This window comes from Mytilus californianus, unplaced genomic scaffold, assembly GCF_021869535.1.
Source record: "Mytilus californianus isolate M0D057914Y unplaced genomic scaffold, xbMytCali1.0.p SCAF_3, whole genome shotgun sequence".
Classification (NCBI taxonomy): Eukaryota; Metazoa; Mollusca; class Bivalvia; order Mytilida; family Mytilidae; genus Mytilus; species Mytilus californianus.
In genome coordinates, this window is record NW_026262679.1 from 83,902,400 (window position 1) to 83,924,833 (window position 22,434).

Below are 22,434 nucleotides of genomic sequence, written 5' to 3' on the forward strand. Positions count from 1 at the left end.
GTATTTTAGATTTGATTTTCAGCTTCCGGTTTACAAATTGTCTAAACTGTCAAAATTTTTCATTTTTTGGTGACTGTATAAACAGAGAAAATGAATGTTATTTTAGCTATAAAGCAGTATATCAGTAAAATGATTGAAGACAGTGGGCCTGGAATGAAAGTTTTGTTGATGGATAAAGACACTGTGAGTACTTCAAACGAAAAAAATGCGGACAGATCACAGGAGTTATAATTTTAGTAGGATATTTTTATATGATGGTAACCCGAATAATTCAGTCCCTCCCCGTGATCGACTCTCCCAATGTAGCCATCGTAGAGCAGTGGAATATAACGACTGAATTATTCGGGTTAATATGATGGGAACAAAATATAGGACCTACATGTATAAAAATAACCCTCAGCCAGAAGGTCATGATCTCACAAAATTGATGTCACTTTGCAGATCACTTGAAATTCGTGATCACAATACTCTTCAATAGTCAATACGGGTTTGAAATTTAATCCATTATTGTTGTTTTTTGTGATTGTGTATTATACAATCATAGAAGCATTATATTAAGATATAAGATGACATGACTTTTAGATACATGTTAGAAATAAATTAACAAAATTGAATAAATTGTTTATTACAGTTAAGATCAGTTAACTTAAGTTACATGTATAAGCATCTTAATGTTCTTAGTCACAGCAATTGTCATTAATTTCAATTTTAATTGTTCTATGTTTTTTGTATTCATCTGTCAATTATGATCACTTTGACAATGTTTGGTATTAAATATGTTTTTCCTATTTAATTGTTTCTAAAATTACAAATAATTTTTTAAAGCTACAAATAAGAATAATATACATGTACATGTATACATGCAAAGAATTGTTTGAGGAATTTTAAACAATTTATTGTATGTTAAGTAGTAGGAAAAAAATATTTTTAGTGTCGAAATAAAAAGAAAATTCGGGCATTGAACATGTTGAAAGAACTTTAAAATTATAAGGTGTTAATATATACAGAAAAAAACTTTGAAAAATGTATTGTCCTGTATCTCCATTTCTCATCTGATTAGATACTAATAAAAATTAAACTGATAACACCACCATCCCATTACAAAAGTGTAAATTTTTATAAGCTCTCAACTCAGCAACAGAAAATATTTTAACTTTCAATAACAAAAGAACCACTTCTAATTTTAATTGATTCTTTTAAGTTTTTCAATCAATCTCCTTAGACAATTTGAAATTTATCTTTGTTATAAATTTTACAGAAAAAAAAAATATACTTATAAACTTTCAATGGTTTGTTATATAAAATGAAAGGTAGAAACTGTAAAGATAGATACATGTAGACAACAAAAACTAAAAACCAACGGAAAATAGAATTTAAAAAATGGAAAACTTCATTTGAAACTGTCATCGAAAGTGTTGATTATTTATATTAACATGTAAAAGGAAATCAAAATTGGAACATGTGGAAATTATTGTTTATTAAACAAATGTTCTGTTTCCTTTTCTTTATCTGAAAAAAAATTATTAAAGGAAAGTTGATGTAAATTTCTTCAATAGCTTACAAGTGAGGTTAAAATCTTTCTTTGGACAAACCTTTATTTTACTTTAATAAAAACATCTTTTTATGCCCCCGCTGTAGCGGTGGGGGCATTAAGTTTTACCCTTGTCAGTCTGTACATACGTACGTCCAATTGAATCAACTACAATCAATGCTTTATACAATGCAATGTTTAATTTTGACTTCCACTGATAAAACACAGATCAAGTTTAATTTGGGTAGTATCACTTTAACCATTATTGAGTTATGCCCCTTTATAAATCGAAAGATTGCAAAATTTTTAGTTTCCATTCTGTAACTTAAGTTTGCCCCAACCAAACATTATGAAACCTATACACAATATTCATTACCACAAAACTAAGATCAAGTACAAACTTTTTATTTCCGTTTTCTAACTTTAGTTTGCCTCAACCAAATGTTATGAGACGTACACACAATGCTTATTACCACAAAACTCAGATTAAGTACGAAATTTGGGTAGCGTCACTTATACCATTCTTCAGTTACGTCCCTTTATAACTATATGATATGCAAGCAGGGGCATCATCTGTGTCCACATGTGGACACTATCCACATTTATTTTTCAATAACATACAGGACTTAGATTTTTTTTAAACACAATATACAATATAGAACTTTTTTTTTATACTAATTTTCAATCAAACATTTTTTTTCACTTCCCTTCCATTTGCAATCTGACATGTCTGAAATATAATTTTTTTCAAGAAATTAAGAAGTAAAAGATTTATTAACAAAATACCCTCGATAAAAGACCATGATGATTACAAATAAGTCAATTTTCAAAAGTACAAATTACTATTTTGTCCAGAGTTGACAAATGGTGTGAAACTTGTCTATTGTGAAAGCTATGTGTTGACCTAGATATAGATTATTTCTTCTTCTTTTTTTTTTTGGGGGGGGGGGTGTTTTTGAATTGATGATATCTCATTGACATTACCTCTCCTCTCATAGATAAAGAAGAACATGAATAATGTAATATAATGCTATGTCAAACATACATGTTCCCCTCTATAAAGTGTCAAAAAATGCAATTTATCATGTTTATGTGAAATGTTTCATGGATATTTCTTTTCCAATGTACATTGAGCTAATTCTGTGATCTGGTCACAATAATCTTATTACATTTTTGTATTTGATTTTTACAGACCAGCATTGTCAGTATGGTTTATGCACAGTCAGAAATCCTACAGAAAGAAGTATACTTATTTGAAAGAATAGACTCTGCAGGCAGAGAAACCATGAAGCACCTAAAATGTATTGCTTTTGTCAGACCAACCAAAGAAAATGTAGAATTATTAGCACAAGAACTAAGAATGTCTAAATATGGGTTATATTATATTTGTAAGTAACAGTGCATGTAATATTGCAAGTAATAGTTTGAATAAACACAGCTATTTAAGATATTTATCCTCATACATGTACTCATATAATTTATAACCTGAATCTTCTACAAGGTATCTATCTACATGTACATTCATTTATGACACTGTTGCTGATCTTTTCAAACTTTATGAAAACCAATGCTGAAATAATTAAATTCATGTTTGGTTTACTTTGATTTAAATATAAATGAGAAATATGCCAGTTTCAATGTCAAAATTAGTCCAACATAACACTTGAAACCTCTTATGTTTCTTGGAAAAAAGTAATTTTCTGAGCATTTAGCTATCTTTTAATGTTGAAAAATCAAACTAAAATAATATTTCTACTATAAAATCCATAAATCATGTTAATATAGTAATATTGTGGGATTTTTTTCCCAAGTCGAATGATGCCCATTAGAAAGATTTTCTAAATATTTGACCATTTGTATGACAAAGCTTCAGCTTGCTAGAAATGTACTATTAATGTACAAGCAAGTGTCATTAGATCGCTTGCCTATAAAGAAAGATGTAATCATAGAAAAAATTGTAATATGAAAAAAAAACCAAAACAAGATAATAAACATAGTGAATAGAAAAAGGAAAAGATACAAAAGTATAAAATCTGTTTAATTACTACGGTACATTGTATTGACTTTCAATGTTTAAGATGTTGAAAGTGATGACATATACAACTATCAATTTTCATTTATTGATATGAATGTTGGTTATTTTTTAATGCAAAGGATAAAATATTTTTCCCTCCAATTAGTCCAATATCGAATTTGAATAAATATACTTTGAAGATTTCTTATTTTTCTGAGCAAAAAAATATTTGAATTTGCAGCTCTTGACAAAAAATAACTGAATTTTACAATTGTATTTTCATAAGCCTGCATTTTCCCGAAAAAGTTGTTTATAATTTTTATTGTTTCAGATTTTAGTAATGTAATAAGCAAACAAGATGTCAAAGTATTAGCAGAGGCAGATGACCAAGAGGTTGTTAGGGAAGTGCAGGTAAAGAAGGTCAACATTATGATTTTATAAACAAATTTTTATGAAAGCACTATTGCTCTGTGTTGAAGGCCTCACTGACCTTGAGATAAAGAATAGCAATCAAAGCGCTGTTCCTTTGCTTTTTGTGTTTTTTTTTTGTTATGCATGAACTGATTTTGTGTCATGGATGGATACCCCATATCCTTTCTTTTCTATCATACATGTAGCATAGTGGAATTAGACTTGTCACTATAACAACTTTTTTGAGTAAACAACTAATTTAAAGCTCAACAGAGTACACATTATGTATAGGCATATATGCTGACTTTGCCAAAACCATGTAATCAAATATCCAAGAAAATAGAAATTTTCATCATTCCATGAAAAATTGGTCCCTACAAAAACAAATGAATTCACAGTATATAGTTGTAATGCCAAATCAATGGCCATGATGTTTTGCCATATCATGACACTATTTAGCTATCTGCTATGATATGTAGCACTTAGCTGGTCACTAACTATATATCATTGTAGTTTACTTTGATTACATTTAAAGATCCTGTTTATTCCATCATAACATAAATTTACAGCTTGCGACCATTACAAAAAGTGTAAGGATTAAAGTGCCTTTGTACAGTATCAAAACTCTAATAAGGTATAATAAGACTTGAATCAGCAAAGTTTCACTGAAATTAAAAAGTTTACATCCATAACACAAAGGACTTAGTAGATGAACTCACAAAGTAGGAAAAATAAAAAAATCTCAAATTTCTGGTTGTAAATTATGTCTCTTTATTTATGAGATTTACAATGAAGTTTAATTACACTTTATATGTATATTGTTGTATTACAGGAATTTTTTGGAGATTATGTTGCTGTCAGTCCTCATTTATTTACCTTAAATATAAATGGATGTTGTCAGGTTTGTATTGCATTACAAATTGAATTTTTTGCTGATTTTAAAATTGACTCAAAAGTCTTTATAGTTAGGAAGAAGAATGTATACATGTATATTTTGAGATGAAATATCAGGTAAGCAAATAATAGTTTTTAAGAAAACACTGATTTGCTGCTGAAGTCTTGTGCATCTTCAGGTTCAGCAGTCAGCACTAAGCAATGCACAGATTTACAGGTAAACCGATATGAAAAAGTTGGCAGTAGTTGAAATACAACAAATTAAATACACTTATGCTTAAAGAATTCTTCCATTTCAAAAAAATTAAAATATTGATATGTTTATACAAAAATAAATTCATTCTATTGTAAAAATCACTTGTCAGTCATCAACAATTTTGAGTCTATGTCTTAAATCAAGATCATTAATTTAATTTTTGTGAAACACAAAAATAGCTATCATTTATAGAATTAAAGCATAAAGATGGTCTGTTTTATTGATTAAGGTAATCAGAGTACAAATAATGTAAGCCCTTGTAGCTTATAATACTGGAATATCTATAAGATGTTCCATTTCTATGAATAGTCAACAGTTCTACTATATTGATACAACATCTGCAGTCAACTCCAGAACTGTAAAGAGGCACTCAGTCTGACAGATTGCGATTGTTTAAGAGTTTCTCATTGAAAATTTATAAGAAACTTGGGAACTGTGATTCCCAATCTATAAAAAAGACTCCATGGAAATTTTACATTTTTTTAAAATGTCAGGTTACACAAAATGCTTTTGTTATTTGAAAAACCAAACCTTAATTAGAACATTATATATTTTATGATTTAGGGTCTGAATTGGTCAACAGATTCACTAGCTAGAAGTACACAGGGTTTAACATCAGTACTGTTGTCACTGAAGAAATGTCCAATGATAAGATACCAGAATTCTTCAGAAACAGCAAGAAGACTTGCAGAGAGTGTCAGGGTAATTCTAAAAGATAACTATTTGCTCCTTTTTTTTCACTTAATAATCAGATTCTTGCGATTTTGTTTGTATTTCAGATGTTGTGGGATTTGTAGGAAAATTATTAAGATTTCATATTTATCTAATTGTACAGCATTAATCATTAACCTCCTTGTGTAACCCTTTGAAGTAGTTGTGGAAAATTGCCAGTATTTCATGGTTTTGTAACTGTGGAGCAATTTATTTTTATGTGGTCACCAATTTTCGTGGATTGACCAAATGTTATGAAACTTATACACAATGCTAATTACCACAGAAACACTGATCAAGTACGAAATTTTGGTGGCGTCACTTTTACTATTCTAGAGTTATGCCCCTTTACAAATGGAACAATATACGACCAAAAAATTTTTAATTTTTGCTGTCGTATAAAAATTGCTGAATTTATCGTTTCAGTTCTCTAACTTTAGTTTGCCTTAATCAAATGTTATGAAAATTATACACAATGCTTACTACCACAAAACACAGATCTAGTCTGAATTTTGGTGGCGTCACTTTTACAGTCTAGAGTTATGCCCCTTTACAAATGGAAAAATTGTTGAATTTTTCATTTCTGTTCTCTAACTTTAGTTTGCCTCAATCAAATGTTATGAAACTTATACACAATGCTTATTACCACAAAACACAGATCAAATTTTGAATTTTGGTGGCGTCACTTTAATTGTTCTAGAGTTATGCTCCTTTATAAATGGAAAAACTGCAAAATTTTTATTTTCTTCTAAATATCAAGTAATTTAAAAAATTAGAGTTATCTTCCTTTGTCCATGATTATAGTTAAATCAACTACAATCAATGCTTTATACAATGCAATGTTTAATTTTGACTTCCACTGATAAAACACAGATCAAGTTGAATTTGGGTAGTGTCACTTTAACCATTATTGAGTTATGCCCCTTTATAAATTGAAAGATTGCAAAATTTTTAGTTTTCATTCTGTAACTTAAGTTTGCCCCAACCAAACATTATGAAACCTATACACAATATTCATTATCACAAAACTAAGATCAAGTACAAATTTTTTGTTTCCGTTTTCTAACTTTAGTTTGCCTCAACCAAATTTTATGAAACTTATACACAATGCTTATTACTACATAATACTGATTAAGTACGAAATTTGGTGGCGACACTTTTACCATTCTTGAGTTATGTCCCTTTATAAACATAAAAATTGCTGAATTTTTCGTTTCCATTCTCTAACTTTTGTTTGTCTCAACCAAATGTTATAAAACTTATACACAACCGTTCTAGAGTTATGCGTGTTTACAAATAGAAGGGGCCTCGGTGGCCGAGTGGTCTAAGTAGTTACTACTGTAATCACTAGCCAGTCAACACTGAGGTTGCGAGTTTGAACCCCGCACGTGTGGGTGCACTCTACTCCAATCTTAATTGACTAGGATTGTCAGTTTTCCTATCGAAGGTCATGGTTTTCTCCGGGCACTACGGCTTCCTCCACCAATAAAAACTGGCCGCAACGAAATAGCCCAAATGTGGCGCTTAAAAGTGGCGTTAAAACACCAACAATCAACAATCAATCAATACAAATTAGAAAATTGCTGAATTTTTAGTTTCTGTTCTCTACTTAAGTTAGCCTCAACCAAATGTTATGAGACTTATACACATTGCTTATGACCACAAAACTCAGATCAAATTCAAATTTGGGTAGCGTCACTTTTACTGTTCTTCAGTTATGTTCCTTTATAACTATATGATATGCAATCGGGGGCATCATCTGTGTCCACATGTGGACACTATCCACATTTATTTATAGTCCTATCATTGTTGAAATAAAATATATCTTTATTTCAGCAAACCATAAACAAAGAAGCAGCATTATTTGAATTTAGAAAGACAGATGTAGCTCCAATATTGTTAATACTTGATAGGAGAGATGATGCTGTTACCCCTATACTGAATCAGGTAACCAGTCAAGACTCATAAATACTGTTTAATCTACATTCAATTCTCTTTTTTTAGATGATAATTATCACTAATGCTAGAACTTTTCTTTTTAGTATTTTACATGAGCACATGGCCTATTTGTATATTTTATTTTCTAACCAAATGAAATTTTATTTATTTTTTCAAATTAAAGTTTTTATGTGTTAGTTAAAATGTGTTTGTGTAATGAAAAGATGAAATAAAGTGACAACAACTAAATCTTGATAACTAATAAAACCAAAAAAAACCCAACCCTTTTCATTTACTATTGTTTTCTATGTACGCGGCTAATGTAACTATATGAAGCACCTATAAATGAATACAGAAGTAACTATGTAACTATCCGTTTAAAGAGAATCAAGAAGATAATAATTATGTACCTTTTGTATTTGTAGATAAAATATTTTTCAAAGGAATTTCCCTTGTATATTGACACTGTGTCTCCAAAGACTGCACATTACATATCTCCTTTCTAAAATAGTTCAATAGTCACAATAATTAATATTTTCATAACACTAATTAAATACATGTATCTGTATTTTAAAAGAAACATGAACCATTCAGAATATGTTTATATTGTACCTACACAATCAGTACAAACAAATATTGCATACACATATCATTTTAGATTGTTTAAATGTAATGAGTTTTATAGTACATATGTGACATTGTTATTATAGTGGATATATGTTTTAATGTAATGAGTTATATAGTACATATGTGACATTGTTATTATAGTGGACATACCAAGCTATGGTACATGAGTTGATAGGTATTGCTAACAGCAGAATAAACCTCAGTAATGTTCCTGGTATAAGTAAAGAACTACAGGAAGTTGTACTGTCTCCCGAACATGATGAATTTTATGCAAATGTAAGTACAATAAGTAAATATATGTTGAAAAACCTCGCCCGTAATTATAAATTATGTAATTCATTGACCGCTCCCGACATGTGTAACTTCAAGGCATATTTTAGCGGCGATCAATGTCTCAAAATTACTGCACTTTTCTTGTATCCCTGGTGCTTTCGACTGGAGAACCATCGTACACAAGCATTGCACAAGTTAGCACTCCGAGGCGGGTGGGGAGCAAGAAGGTGAACTGTGGTTTATTTTTATCAATAGTACCGCTTTAGTTGACGCTAGGGGCCGTCTTGACCTTGTTGTAGGGTATGAATGATTCTTTTTTTGTTGAAGACCCTACATCAACTGTCAAGATGAAGGACAGGAATAAAAGCCCTGTTCATTGATAATTTTCTATGTTTTCAATGTATTGTGTGCGATTTTGTCCAATGTACATTTACTCCATATCCTTTCATTTTCTGCAAAGATATTATAAATGACATTTACTGTGGATTCATTATTATTCCTTGAAAACCAATTTTCATGGATACACGAGAACCACGAATTTCACTGTTCATGGAATTACAAATTTTCTATAGGAATATGTATTGACTTTAGCAAAACCACGAAATTAGATATCCATTAAAATTCATGTTTTCCTTAATCTACGAAAGCTGATACCTACAAAAATAAATGAATACATAGTATACTATTATTTGTTATACCTGTGGCGTGTAAATTTTAATAATTTCACACAGATTTGTGTATTTATTAGCTAAACTGTCTAAAGTCCAAGCTGTTGCAATAACTTTGTCCAACATTTGTATATTATGAACTTTTTAAAATCTTTCATTGGATTTTGTAGAAAGTGTATTTTGTGTAAGGTTTTGGCAGGTGCTATTTTCTCACAGCAATTACCCCTTCAAAGTTTATAAATAATGACATTGTAGTATTTTCTTTGTATAATGTTATTTAATCCCAATCACATATTTGTTGAAATGGGCTACAAGTTCTTACATTTACCAACTGCTGATTATTTTTATATCGATAGGAAAAAGATAAAAAAGTCAATGATGTTGATTAAATCACTTTTTGAAGCAAACAATTTGATTTTTGAAACTCGGAAATTGAAAATTGTAAAAACAAAATTTGACAAAAATTGGTTTAGTTGTGATCCAAAGAATAGTGTGAAAAAAAAAATAAATTGATATGTATGATTTTTCTCTTTTTTTACAGGGTGATGAAAATCTTATTCTTGAATATGTAAAACTTCAGATTTTTAATTTATTGACTAAAAACCCTTCTGAAGTGTCCATGTATTAAGTATTTGTTTCTTTTTCTTAATTTAAAGATATAAACTTACCACATTATGATTTAGCCATACAGGGGAGTAATCATAATGTTCCAAACACTCGTCAAAGATACATGGCTTGTACACTAGACACACATTTTGTCTACACAAGACTTATCAGTGGCGCTCAAATCAAAACAGTTTGAAGGACAAATTAAATATGAAATTGATGAGCATTAAACATGAAAATTTCAAAATGTTTTGCCAAATACTGCTAAGGCAATCTATTCCTTGGGGATAGAAAAACAGTAGTTTCCAATAATTCAACATTTTATAAACAGTAAAGGAGTAGGCCTGATAAGACCCCTTTTTGGCCCCAAAACATAGCATTTTTATACGACCGCAAAAAAATTTTGTGGTCGTATATTGGTATGACGTTGGCGTCGTCGTCGTCCGGCATTGTTGTCGTCGTCGTCCGAAGACACATTGGTTTTCGCACTCTAACTTTAGTTTAAGTGAATGGATCTCTATGAAATTTTACCATAAGGTTCAATACCACAAAAGGAAGGTTGGGATTGATTTTTGGGGTTATGGTACCAACAGTTAAGGAATTAAGGGCCAAAAAGGGGCCAAAAATAAGCATTTTTGTAACTTCCAGACATAACTTGTGTGTTAGTGTATGGATCTCTCTGACATTGTACAACAAGGTTCCATATTACAAAGGGAACACTTGGATTGATTTTGGGGTAATTGCCTCAAAATTTTAGAAATTAGGGGCCAAAAAAGGGGCATAAAACAAGCATTTCTCTAGTTTCATGACAATAACTTGTGTGTAAGTCTAGGGATCTTTCTGAAATTGTACTACAAGGTTCCATAGCACAAAGGGAAAGCTGGAATTGAGTTTGGGGGTAATTGCCCAAAACGTTTAGGAATAAGGGGCCAAAAATAAGCATTTTTCTAGTTTCAAGACAATAACTTGTGTTCAAGTGTATGGATCTCTCTTAAATTGTACTGCAAGGTTCCATATCACAAAGGGAATGCTTGGACTGATTTTGGGGGTAATTGCCTCAAAATTTTAGGAATTAGGGGCCAAAAAAGGGGCAAAAAACAAGCATTTTTCTAGTTTCATGACAATAACTTGTGTGTAAGTCTAGGGATCTTTCTGAAATTGTACTACAAGGTTCCATATCACAAAGGGAAAGCTGGAATTGAGTTAGGGGGTAATTGCCCAAAATGTTTAGAAAAAAGGGGCCAAAAATAAGCATTTTTCTAGTTTCCAGACAATAACTTGTGTTCAAGTGTATGGATCTCTCTGAAATTGTACTGCAAGGTACCATACCACAAAGGGAAGGCTTGGATTGATTTTGGGGGTAATTGCCTCAAAATTTTAGGAATTGGGGACCAAAAAGGGGCAAAAAACAAGCATTTTTCTAGTTTCAGGACAATAACTTGTGTGTAAGTGTATGGATCTTTATGAAATTGTACTACAAGGTTCCATATCACAAAGGGAAAGCTGGGTTTGAGTTTGGGGGTAATTGCCCTAAATGTTAAGGAATTTGGGGCAAAAAAGGGTCCAAAAAACAAGCATTTTTCTAGTTTCCAGACAATAACTTGTGTTCAAGTGTATGGATCTCTCTGAAATTGTACTGCAAGGTACCATACCACAAAGGGAAGGCTGGGATTGATTTTGGGGGTGATGAATCATAAGGGGGTTCAAAAAATTGGGGGGGGGAATTTTTTTTCCTTTTTTTCTCTTTAAAATTTTCCATTTTAAATTGGTTATTTCTGATTTATATATAAAAGAAAATAATAATGATATGGTTTGAATAGGTAAATTAAAAATTTTTAAGTTCTTAGACCACATTCATTCTGTGTCAGAAACCTATGCTGTGTCAAATATTTAATCACAATCCAAATTCAGTGCTGTATCAAGCTTGAATGTTGTGTCCATACTTGCCCCAACTGTTCAGGGTTCGACCTCTGCGGTCGTATCAAGCTGCGCCCAGCGGAGCATTTTATTACAAATTTGTTAAAATGTAAACTTTTAGCTATTTATTGGAAAGAAGAATACTTCTGATCTATAAATATGGGCTGATTTTGACAATACAATGCACATGCATCAGGTAATAGCATCATGAATTCATGCAATATTACTGAAATCTTCACAATTTTAGCATTAGTGCTATTTTTAAGAGGTTTTTTGTCTAAAATGGAAGTGGCCACATTTGTGTTCAGTCTTAATATTAAAATATATGTTGTATTTGATGATAATACATAACATATATAAAGGTTGAGACTGAACACGAATGCGGCCACTTACATTTTAGACAAAAACCATCTGAAAAGTGACGTTTTATGGTATATTTGATAGATTTTCATATTTAAGCCTCCATTTGAGCGTCTTAATTTCCAAATCAGTCCAAATCTTTTACATAAACTAATTGAATTGACTGAAGTAGACACTTAAGTGTTTAAAAAATGTCAAAAATCTTTCAATAGATGTACTTCCAATATTAGGCCAAAACTAGCCCTTACCGGACTTTCCCCTTTACAGAAAATGAACATATCAGTAGTTTTTCATGTCAACACAAAAGTGCTTCTGGACAGGTGATACCCTCGGGACGAAATATCCACCAGAATTGGCATCGACCTTAGTAGTTGTAAAACTCATGAAAGATACAAAAATATAAACTTAACTGATGATATTAAACATTGACATAATATAATAAAATCTGTTTATATGTATACTAATACACTGTCTGAAGCGTGATGAAAATAGTCAATGTTTATAAAATCATGAAATGACAGAATTGTCTTTAATTGTATGAATGCTTTAGAAAAATTAACAGCTTTTGTCAAATCATGTAACTGATGTAGTATTTTCATTTGTCTTTTTAGAATATGTATAGTAATTTTGGAGAAATTGGAAACAACATTAAAGAGCTAATGGATGAGTTCCAAACTAAATCTAAAAGTCATGAAAAAATAGAATCTATCAGTGATATGAAGGTTTGTTAAGAATGTATATCTGTAATGCTGGCTTGAAGTAAATTATCTTATTTGTGTTTTTCTAAAAATGGAGGGTGGGGGTGGTTGCAGGGATGTTGCACTGCATCATGAGTTATGGTTGTTTCACTCCATACAGTGAAAAGGAAACAAACGATGTTATTAAATTTCAATTAATTAAAATCATAGTCTAATTTCATGCTGAAAAAAGGAGAAAAAAGGTTGAAAAAGGTTTAAATCAGTCAAGATTTACAAAGTCAATTTTCAAATATGAAAAGCAGAATATAATTCAAAGCTTGAAAATTTACCCACAGATAGTTGGTATTTCAGTTTTTTTTTTAAATTTAAAAGTGGATTAAAGTAATTGTCTGTATTTTGTGTATTCACTTAACAAGATAAACAAACAAAACTATCCTGTATTACATTTACATTTTACAGCAATTTTTAGAACAATATCCACAATTTAAGAAAATGTCTGGTACAGTATCCAAGCATGTGACAGTTGTAGGAGAGTTATCTAGACTTACAAACAAACATCATCTACTAGAGGTCTCTGAACTAGAGCAAGATATAGTGTGTCAAGGAGATCACTCAGCAATACTACAGGTAAATCTTAGAAATAAAGGTACTATAAATTCAGAAATTATTGCGAGGTTTTTATTAATGAGAAAAATGCGACTGGGTGAGTATCTCAACATTAAGAACTCCCATTATGATATCTGTTTAGAGATTTTCCTGAAATCACAATAATTAATCCTGCATTTTTGTCCATTCTCCCAAAATCACAATAATAAATGCATGCAATAATTTCTAAATTTACAGTATCACAGGGGTTGATTGAGGGTATAAAAATATTTTCACCTATATTTCTCTCATTTGGCAGTAAAACCAATGCTAAAGAGGGGAAGTGAAACAAGTCGGATAACTGCTCTATAATGTAAAAAGAGTCTTATCAGTTAAAAACACATATGATAAGGGGTTGAAAGGTATTTGTCACTGAAACAGCAACCCAACAACACATCTTAACAAAAATAGATATAAAGAGATCATCACATGGCCTTCAACAATTGACAAGCATCAGTGAAGGTACTTAAACTGTGCAGATTTACTAAAACGTGCGGCAAATTTTAGTACATTTTTCTTTGGAAAATAGTTTCTGATCCTCAATGCAGGCTAATGCAAAAACATATAAATCTTGCTGTAATAATGAACATTACTGAAGTTGTTTTTGAAAAAGTCTGCTAAAATTTAAACTCATTTGATATACTTTTTGTTTGCTTTTTAATATGAAACAAATGGAAAAAAATTACCTTAGGGGATGTTATTTTTTACTGTAAATGCTAATGTTTACCAACTAAAAAGCCTATCATGGAGCCCATTAATAGTTTGAAAATTAATATATTGTTTTTTTGTTTTTTTTGCAGAGAATCAAAACTTCAATAGCTTCTGAGAAGATTCAGCATATTGATATGTTACGTTTAGTTATGTTGTATGCTCTGAGATATGAAAGCCATAGTAACAATGATGTATCAGGATTGGTTGATGCTTTACGAAAGAGGGGTGTCAGTGACAGACTCAGAATGGTAAAAAATTTTTAACATACCCTGCACTGTACATGCCAATACTCAGGTGTCAAATTTGCTGTAAAAACTTCCTTTTTGTTCAAAAGTAAATTTTTATGAAAAATTTTTTTTTGCTAGGACTTCAATGAAATTGGTAAAAAAATGTTATTCCGAAATGAAAAATTATAGGATATCCGCGAATTTTAAAATCGACCCTGAAATACTTAAAGAATGCATAGAATGTGGATTTTATTGATCTTTTATGTTAATGGTGAGCACATTTTGAATTTTACAAAAAATTTACAAAAATTGTACCTCATCAATATGTATTGCTTTGTTTACATCAGAGGACTGTTAAACAATGCTATTGAACCAGAATGAGTTCTTGTATCAAATTATTTTTTGTTGTATGCTGTTTCTTTGATCTTTTCCGAAATAGCCTGAACAAATAGGTGATATGTTGACAAAAATTGAGAGGAAGGAGGTAACATTTAGTACAATGTATTTGTTATTAATAACTCTTAAGATTAGTTGAATAATTGTTTAATTTTCTTTTTGTAGATGGTTCATGCTGTGTTAGATTATGGTGGGAAGAAATCCAGAGGAAGTGATTTGTTTGGTAACCAGGATATTGTTTCTATAACCAAGAAATTTCTTAAAGGTGTTAAGGTAAATCACCTTGGTATTAGAAAAACATTTGTAATATAAGAAAAAGACTATTTAATAATTCAAGGCAACACATTTTGTATATCTAATATAAATATTATTATTCTGAAAATTTCACAGTGAATTGTTTTGTGGTAATTACAATGCAATAAAGTATTAGTATTAGCAGACATTCAAATTTATGAACATATTTTTTTTTCTTATAAAGCTTGTATTAATATAATAAAGCAAGCTTTTTATAGAATTTTAGAACAAAGGGATTAATCTTTTAGAGCTACATTAAAGAAATGAGAATCTGCCAGCCTAGCATATATCTTATAGAACTGAATGATCCAAAAAGATTTTACACCCCAGACAAAGAACACAATGACATATAACATTTACTTGAAAAAAACCTTTCTTTTCCTTTCTTTTATAGACCAGTGTGTAAATACAAATCATCTACTTGTTATGACAAAATCCTTAAAAGCCGGATCTGCTTACCCTTCCGGAGCACCTGAGATCACCCCCAATTTTTGGTGGGGTTGTGTTGCTCAGACTTTTGTTTTCTATGTTGTGTTTTGTGTACTGTTGGACTTTTTTTTTAACCATGGCGTTGTCAGTTTATTTTCGACGTATGAGTTTGAATGTCCCTTTGGTATCTTTCGCCTCTCTTTTATAACATAAGATTGTTTTTTGTGTAAATACTATATCGGATTTAAATAAAGATGAATAGAGGGTGGTATCAGAACATTAATTTTATGCATGGAACTGTGATATAATGGTATGTTGTACTTCTGTCAAATTTTCAAAAAAAGCAGTGAATTTCAACACACCCCTTTTCCTGTTTTACAAACAATAACATTACTTTATTTTGACATTCTTTAAGGATATATTAACCTCAAAGAATAAAGTGCACTCTTTAAAAAATCTTGTACCATTTTGCAGGGTGTGGAGAATGTTTATACACAACATAAACCTTTGTTATACAGCTTGTTAGACCAATTGATAAAGGGCAAACTAAAAGAAGGAGCTTATCCCTACTTAGGAGTCAGTCAGTTGAAAGACAGGTAAAATTTTTCTCTTTATATAATAAACTTTTAATGACTTAATCTGTATTGAAATAAGAAAAATTAAACATTTGTTAGAATGAAACAATATGCAGGACAAGATTTCATATATATATAATACAGAAAATTATCAATTAAGGATAAATTAAGATTATTTAATTTGGAAAGGAGAAGGTTCGATTTACGGTCAAGATGGCTTAAAATCGTAAGTATTTCAAAATGTCTCCAATGTACAGAATTTAAAGTAATATGAAACTTCAAATTTAAAAAGAAAGCGTGTACACTCTTGTATCACCAATGCCTTGGACAAATTTGAAAATCAGTGCTGATCAACTGGGTCAGAATGCACAATTCAATTCTGGTAGATTTATCTTCCATTTCTCAGTCCATATCATAAGCTTGGATATGTATGATGGTTCATTTCAAAGCTTCAACATTTTTACAGATGTGGTTAAATTTTATTAGTAGGAAGTGAGATTTAATTCTTCGCAAATTGAGAAACCTTGAAAAAAAACCAAAGTCAAAATTTTAATTCAATTTCAGACCACAAGATATAATTGTATTTGTAATTGGTGGAACAACCTTTGAAGAAGCCTTAGCTATACATACTCTTAACAGAAGTAGTCCAGGGATTCGTATCATAATTGGAGGCACAACTGTTCATAATTTCAAAAAGTAAAATATTAGTAATAATTCAGGTTACTATCACCTCTTTGGATTGATGCTCTCGTTAGTTTTTTTGTTTTTCCGAGGTTAAAAGGCAGATTATAGACAACTTAATGGCAAATCATAGAACCTAACAGAATAGTGTGTAAAAGCAATTTTTTTCATTTCACATTATATGACATCTTGAATGGCAAAATTGAGCATTATCCTTACCTATTGATAAAGTACGTTTTATTCATTGTCGAGCCTTCGACTTTTGTCGAAAAAGCGAGACATAGCGATCCTACATTCCGTCGGCGTCGTCGTCGGCGGCGGCGTCCACAAATATTCACTCTGTGGTTAAAGTTTTTGAAATTTTAATAACTTTCTTAAACTATCCTGGATTTCTACCAAACTTGGACAGAAGCTTGTTTATGATCATAAGATTATATTCTAAAGTAAATTTTGTAAAAAAAAATTCCATTTTTTCCGTATTTTACTGATAAATGGACTTAGTTTTTCTGCCAGGAAACATTACATTCACTCTGTGGTTAAAGTTTTTGAAATTTTAACAACTTTCTTAAACTATCCTGGATTTTTCCAAACTTGGACAGAAGCTTGTTTATGATCATAAGATTATATTCAAAAGCAAATTTTGTAAAAAAAAAATTCCATTTTTTCCGTATTTTACTTATAAATGGACTTAGTTTTTCTGTCAGGAAACATTACATTCACTCTGTGGTTAAAGTTTTTGAAATTTTGATAACTTTCTTAAACTATCCTGGATTTCTACCAAACTTGGAAAGAAGCTTGTTTATGATCATAAGATAGAATCCAGAAGTAAATTTTGTAAAAAAAAAAATCCATTTTTTCCATATTTTACTTATAAATGGACTTAGTTTTTCTGCCAGTTAACATTACATTCACTCTGTGGTTAAAGTTTTTGAAATTTTAACAACTTTCTTAAACTATCCTGGATTTCTACCAAACTTAGACAGAAGCTTGTTTATGATCATAAGATTATATTCAAAAGCAAATTTTGTAAAAAAAAAAAATCCATTTTTTCTGTATTTTACTTATAAATGGACTTAGTTTTTCTGCCAGGAAACATTACATTCACTCTGTGGTTAAAGTTTTTGAAATTTTGATAACTTTCTTAAACTATCCTCGATTTCTACCAAACTTGGAAAGAAGCTTGTTTATGATCATAAGATTATATTCTAAAGTAAATTTTGTAAAAAAAAATTCCATTTTTTCCATATTTTACTTATAAATGGACTTAGTTTTTCTGCCAGTTAACATTACATTCACTCTGTGGTTAAAGTTTTTAAAATTTTAACAACTTTCTTAAACTATCCTGGATTTGTACCACACTTGGACAGAATCTTGTTTATGATCAAAAGCTAGTATCTAGAAGGAAATTTTGATAAAATTTTGTTCCATTTTTTCCGTATTTTACTTATAAATGGACTTAGTTTTTCTTCCAGTCAACATTACATACAGTCTGCAGTTTAAGTTTTTAAAACATTTATTAGATTCATAAATAATCCTGGATTTTTACCAAACTTGGACAGAAGCTACTTACAATCAAAAGATAGTATAGAGAGGAATATTTTTATTTTTTTTTTCTCATTTTTGTTGAGCCTGCGATTAACAGCAAAAGTAGGCGAGACACTGGGTTCCGCGGAACCCTTACGAATTTTTTTAGAAACTGATCGCAATTTCCTTTGTAGAAAGATTCTTTTCTTGAAATGATCTTTTAACAATTTAAAAGTGTATAGAAAACAACATTATATAGAATCGTTTTGTGATAAGATGTACATACTTTTGTCATGTTTTGAAATGTAGATACACAACCTGTCTGAGTAACAGAAAGTACTATTGCACATAAATGTGGCATAATGGTGTGATATCTGTTGATATGTTGTTTCATTTCCTTATGTATTTTCAGTTTTCTTGATGAAGTAGCACAGGGTGTTCAAGGTCAGAGTTCAAGTAATGTAGGACCAAGATACCACAGAAGATGAATTAACTACAACGGTTCATGTTCATCATTTACAATATAGTTAAAGTTCAGGAACAAAATCAGATGTTATAAAATAGTTTATAATGGCATCATTGAATATTATAAAAGTATTTATGATAATCAGGGGATGTTCAAGTTAACACTTGAAATCACTTGCAACCTTTTGTGATGATTGCAGTAAAATTGTTAGATGATATGTCTGCTATTTAATAGAAATAACTTTGTTATGTACTAAAATACCTTATATTTGATATCTAAATTTAGGTCTAGGACAAATGGACCGTAAAATGTAAGTGCTGCATAGATCTTGTAAGAGCATTTTCTAAGAGATAAAATTTTTCTACAAGTATAACCTCAAGAAGATATACTATTAAAATGGATGCAGGACAAAAGTAGGGTTGTAGTTATTTAGTATCAATATTTATTATAAATAATAAGTAGTGCATTACTGTTGGAATTTCTAATTTCCTTTGAAACTATATAAAGTAATCAGTTGATGTAAAAGGAAAAGTATGAAGTACTATTATTGATTTGATTTGATATTAAAAATATCCAGAAGGTCATCAAGGTTTAAGCATACTTTTACTTTACAACAAAATAAGATGGAGTGGCAGGATTACAAATAACTGATCATTCCAAATAATTTTATTTATGATTTTTGTTTATACATAAAAGTATTTACAATGAACAATAATTTATTTGTGAAATGTTTTTGTTTAATTATTCATTGTTACCTTGTGCATGTTTAAATAGATAGTGTGTGAGTGCTGTTGAATGAGTTTGTATGTTAAGCAAGGGATGGTGCAATAATTGTCTGTTATAAAAATTCAATAAATATATTTAAAATCTATGATTATATTGATTATTTGGCCATGATAATCTCTGTGTACAATATTGATGGAAAACTATTATTAAAACTGAATGAGATGAGACCAACCACGATGGAAATAAAAGCATATGAGAGAGTGCACATAAAACATGATCACATATTTGTTTACAGATAAAATTTTAATCTACAATTGATGTACATTTATGGCTTTCTACAGCGTGCCAAGTTTCACACAATTTGGAATTGCAAAAAAAGTGCTAAAGATTATATATAATCTAGAAGATGTTTTTCTTTAATGGTTTTTCCCTTCAATGTACTCTTGATACCTATCTATAACACACACCATTTAATAATTGCTGGAATAGATTGCATATGTCAAAAAGGAATTAGTTTGCCTTCAAAGTATATGTATGAAGTTAAAAATCCATGGCAAATATCATTAAAAGTCAAAGACTTTTTGTTGGTTCAACTGTACAACAAAAAAATGTCTAATAATCACAAACAAAACTGTAACTGGTCAACTTTGCTATGGAGTTGCAATCATGATATTTGGTATTAGGATGTAGTTAGGTGAAATTATTTAAATCTAGAATTTAAAATTGATACTATAAGTCAAAAAAGCATTAGTAAAGGAACAAAATAAGCTAAATATATTGATAAATTATGGAGCTCCTTTTCGAGATATTTAATTTTTTTTAAATGGCGGGAAAAGGCTGACTCGGACTTTAACTTATATTTGCATTGGTATTATTTGGGTCTCAAATCAAAAGAAAAGAAATCTAGAATCTGCTTAAATTTTAGTTAATGACATTTTATGAGCTATTGAAGTCTTATATGAAAAGAAAAATGGGTGTTATGGGGCAAAATATTTTACCCTGTATTGTAGGAAATAAAACCAAGGAGTCCGAATATCTGACAAAAATTCCTAAACCTGACCTAAGTACATTCTTAATTACAAAATTTATCACAGTTATTTTTGCACACATGAGGTTCTGAATTTTTTAGTTTTGTGATTGAATCACTAGACATAATGTTTCTGTGGTTAAATATGTTATCTTGTTGGTGCTATATACATTGTCATACATATTTGTTGTCCGTCATCGCCAGTTTACTTTTAAAAAAGATCATCTCCTCTGAAACTACTAGGCCATATTTAACCAAACTTGGCCACAATCATCAATGGGGATATATTTAAAAAAATTGTCCAATGATCCAGCTTGGCGGCTAGAAATAGAACATAGGAGTAAAATACAATTTTTGAGTATTATCTTGAAAATTGCTATAGATATAAAAATTTGACTATGAGATCTACATAATGTCTATTGACATCAAAACTGTCAGATAACTTCTTGTATGAGTTATTGCATCTAAACATTGAATTTTTCTAATTTTATATATTTTTGCCCATTATTTCAAAAATTATAATAGATGGATAGAAACTTTACTTGGCAAAAATGATCAACAAGACAAGATCTACTAGTACATGTAAGTCAACATGACTGAAATCCTTAGTCTACTTCTTATTTAAGTTATTGCCCTGTAATGACAATTCACCCCCTTTTTTTACATTTTTGCCTTTTATGAAAACAATAATAGGTAGATAGAAACTTTAAATAGAAAAAATGATCAGCAAGACAAGATCAACAAATAAATTAGAAAGGCTGAAATCCTCAGTCAATCTCCTTATTGGAGTTATTGTCCTTTAATGATAATTTTCACCATTTCTTTTGCATTTTTGCATGTTATCTTGATAATAATAAACTGTAAAAGATAAATAGAAAAATATTAAAAGGAAAAAACATCAACAGGATAAGATCTACAAATACTTCAACATGACTGAAATTTTTAGTCAACTCTTAATAGAGTTATTCCCATTTAATGATGTTTTTTACAAAAAAAATGGCCATTGTTAAAGGTGCAGGTTAGGGACACATGCTCTTTAGAACCTATAGTTACAATTGGTACACTTAGAATAGAAGGAGGACAAACAAAAGAAAACATAACTAGAATTGTTAATCAACAAAACAAAGTCATTTTATTATTTCATAACTATATAGAGTATTTATAAACAATTATTTTTACATAATAAAATTTTATATTCTGACATAATAAATGCAGGAAAATTTCAATAGGTAAGCAGTTAGAGGTGAGTGATAGTAACTTCATCCATTAGAAATTATATATAAGATTCAATATAAACGATGACAAGTCCATATCAAAATAAGTGAGGTGGGGTAAATTAGGAAGATGACAGATTTTTTAAGATCATTTTCAAACAAATGTTGACTGAAGGAAAAGATGGCAGTAATAGTGGCACTTGGTTTTGATTGAAACCCTACGAAAATAAACAGGTTTATCTGCTCTGAAAGATTCAGAAGTTGTGATTTCTATGAGGGTCTGGATGGGAGATCCTTCAAATCTATATTCTTTAATTTTTTAAGCCATTTTTCTCTATTCTCTATAGATTTTGCCTATTATTATCTAATCTTCATATTTTAGCACCCCATAATCAACCTATTTTTTTTAGGGGTTTATTTTTCTCTATTCTTTATTTTTTGTCCATTATTCAATATAATTCTGTAAACCCTATCCAAACCCTTTGCCTATAATGCCTTTTTAATGGTCTCATTTAGGACAGTGGGTCACTTCATAGATCTCTAGGAGATTCACTTATAGCCTTTGGTTTAGAAAAAAATTATTTGATAAAACTAATAGTAACTGAGTGGCCTGCT

The 22,434-nt window shown here is 30.1% G+C and overlaps 1 protein-coding gene across 1 annotated transcript; it reads left to right on the forward strand.

Annotated features, from left to right (window-relative positions):
* Nucleotides 1-29: 29 nt before the first annotated feature.
* Nucleotides 30-19,723, forward strand: LOC127735241 (vacuolar protein sorting-associated protein 45-like). The gene is made up of 14 exons (XM_052245358.1): nt 30-183; nt 2,724-2,919; nt 3,877-3,956; nt 4,789-4,857; nt 5,671-5,808; nt 7,654-7,764; nt 8,524-8,658; nt 12,818-12,928; nt 13,364-13,531; nt 14,350-14,508; nt 15,049-15,156; nt 16,081-16,202; nt 16,746-16,877; nt 18,799-19,723. Exons 1-14 carry the CDS (start codon nt 91-93, stop codon nt 18,872-18,874), a joined length of 1,698 nt encoding a protein of 565 aa, XP_052101318.1. The 5' UTR covers nt 30-90; the 3' UTR covers nt 18,875-19,723.
* The last annotated feature ends 2,711 nt before the right edge of the window (nt 19,724-22,434 follow it).

What these genes read in the sequence shown, in the direction of transcription:
- LOC127735241 (XM_052245358.1), top strand. Translation starts at nt 91, where the DNA reads ATGAATGTTATTTTAGCTATAAAGCAGTATATCAGTAAAATGATTGAA. An exon ending in AGGTTGTTAGGGAAGTGCAG is followed by an intron (nt 3,957 to 4,788) that starts GTAAAGAAGGTC and finishes GTTGTATTACAG; the next exon opens with GAATTTTTTGGAGATTATGT. An exon ending in TTACCCCTATACTGAATCAG is followed by an intron (nt 7,765 to 8,523) that starts GTAACCAGTCAA and finishes TTGTTATTATAG; the next exon opens with TGGACATACCAAGCTATGGT.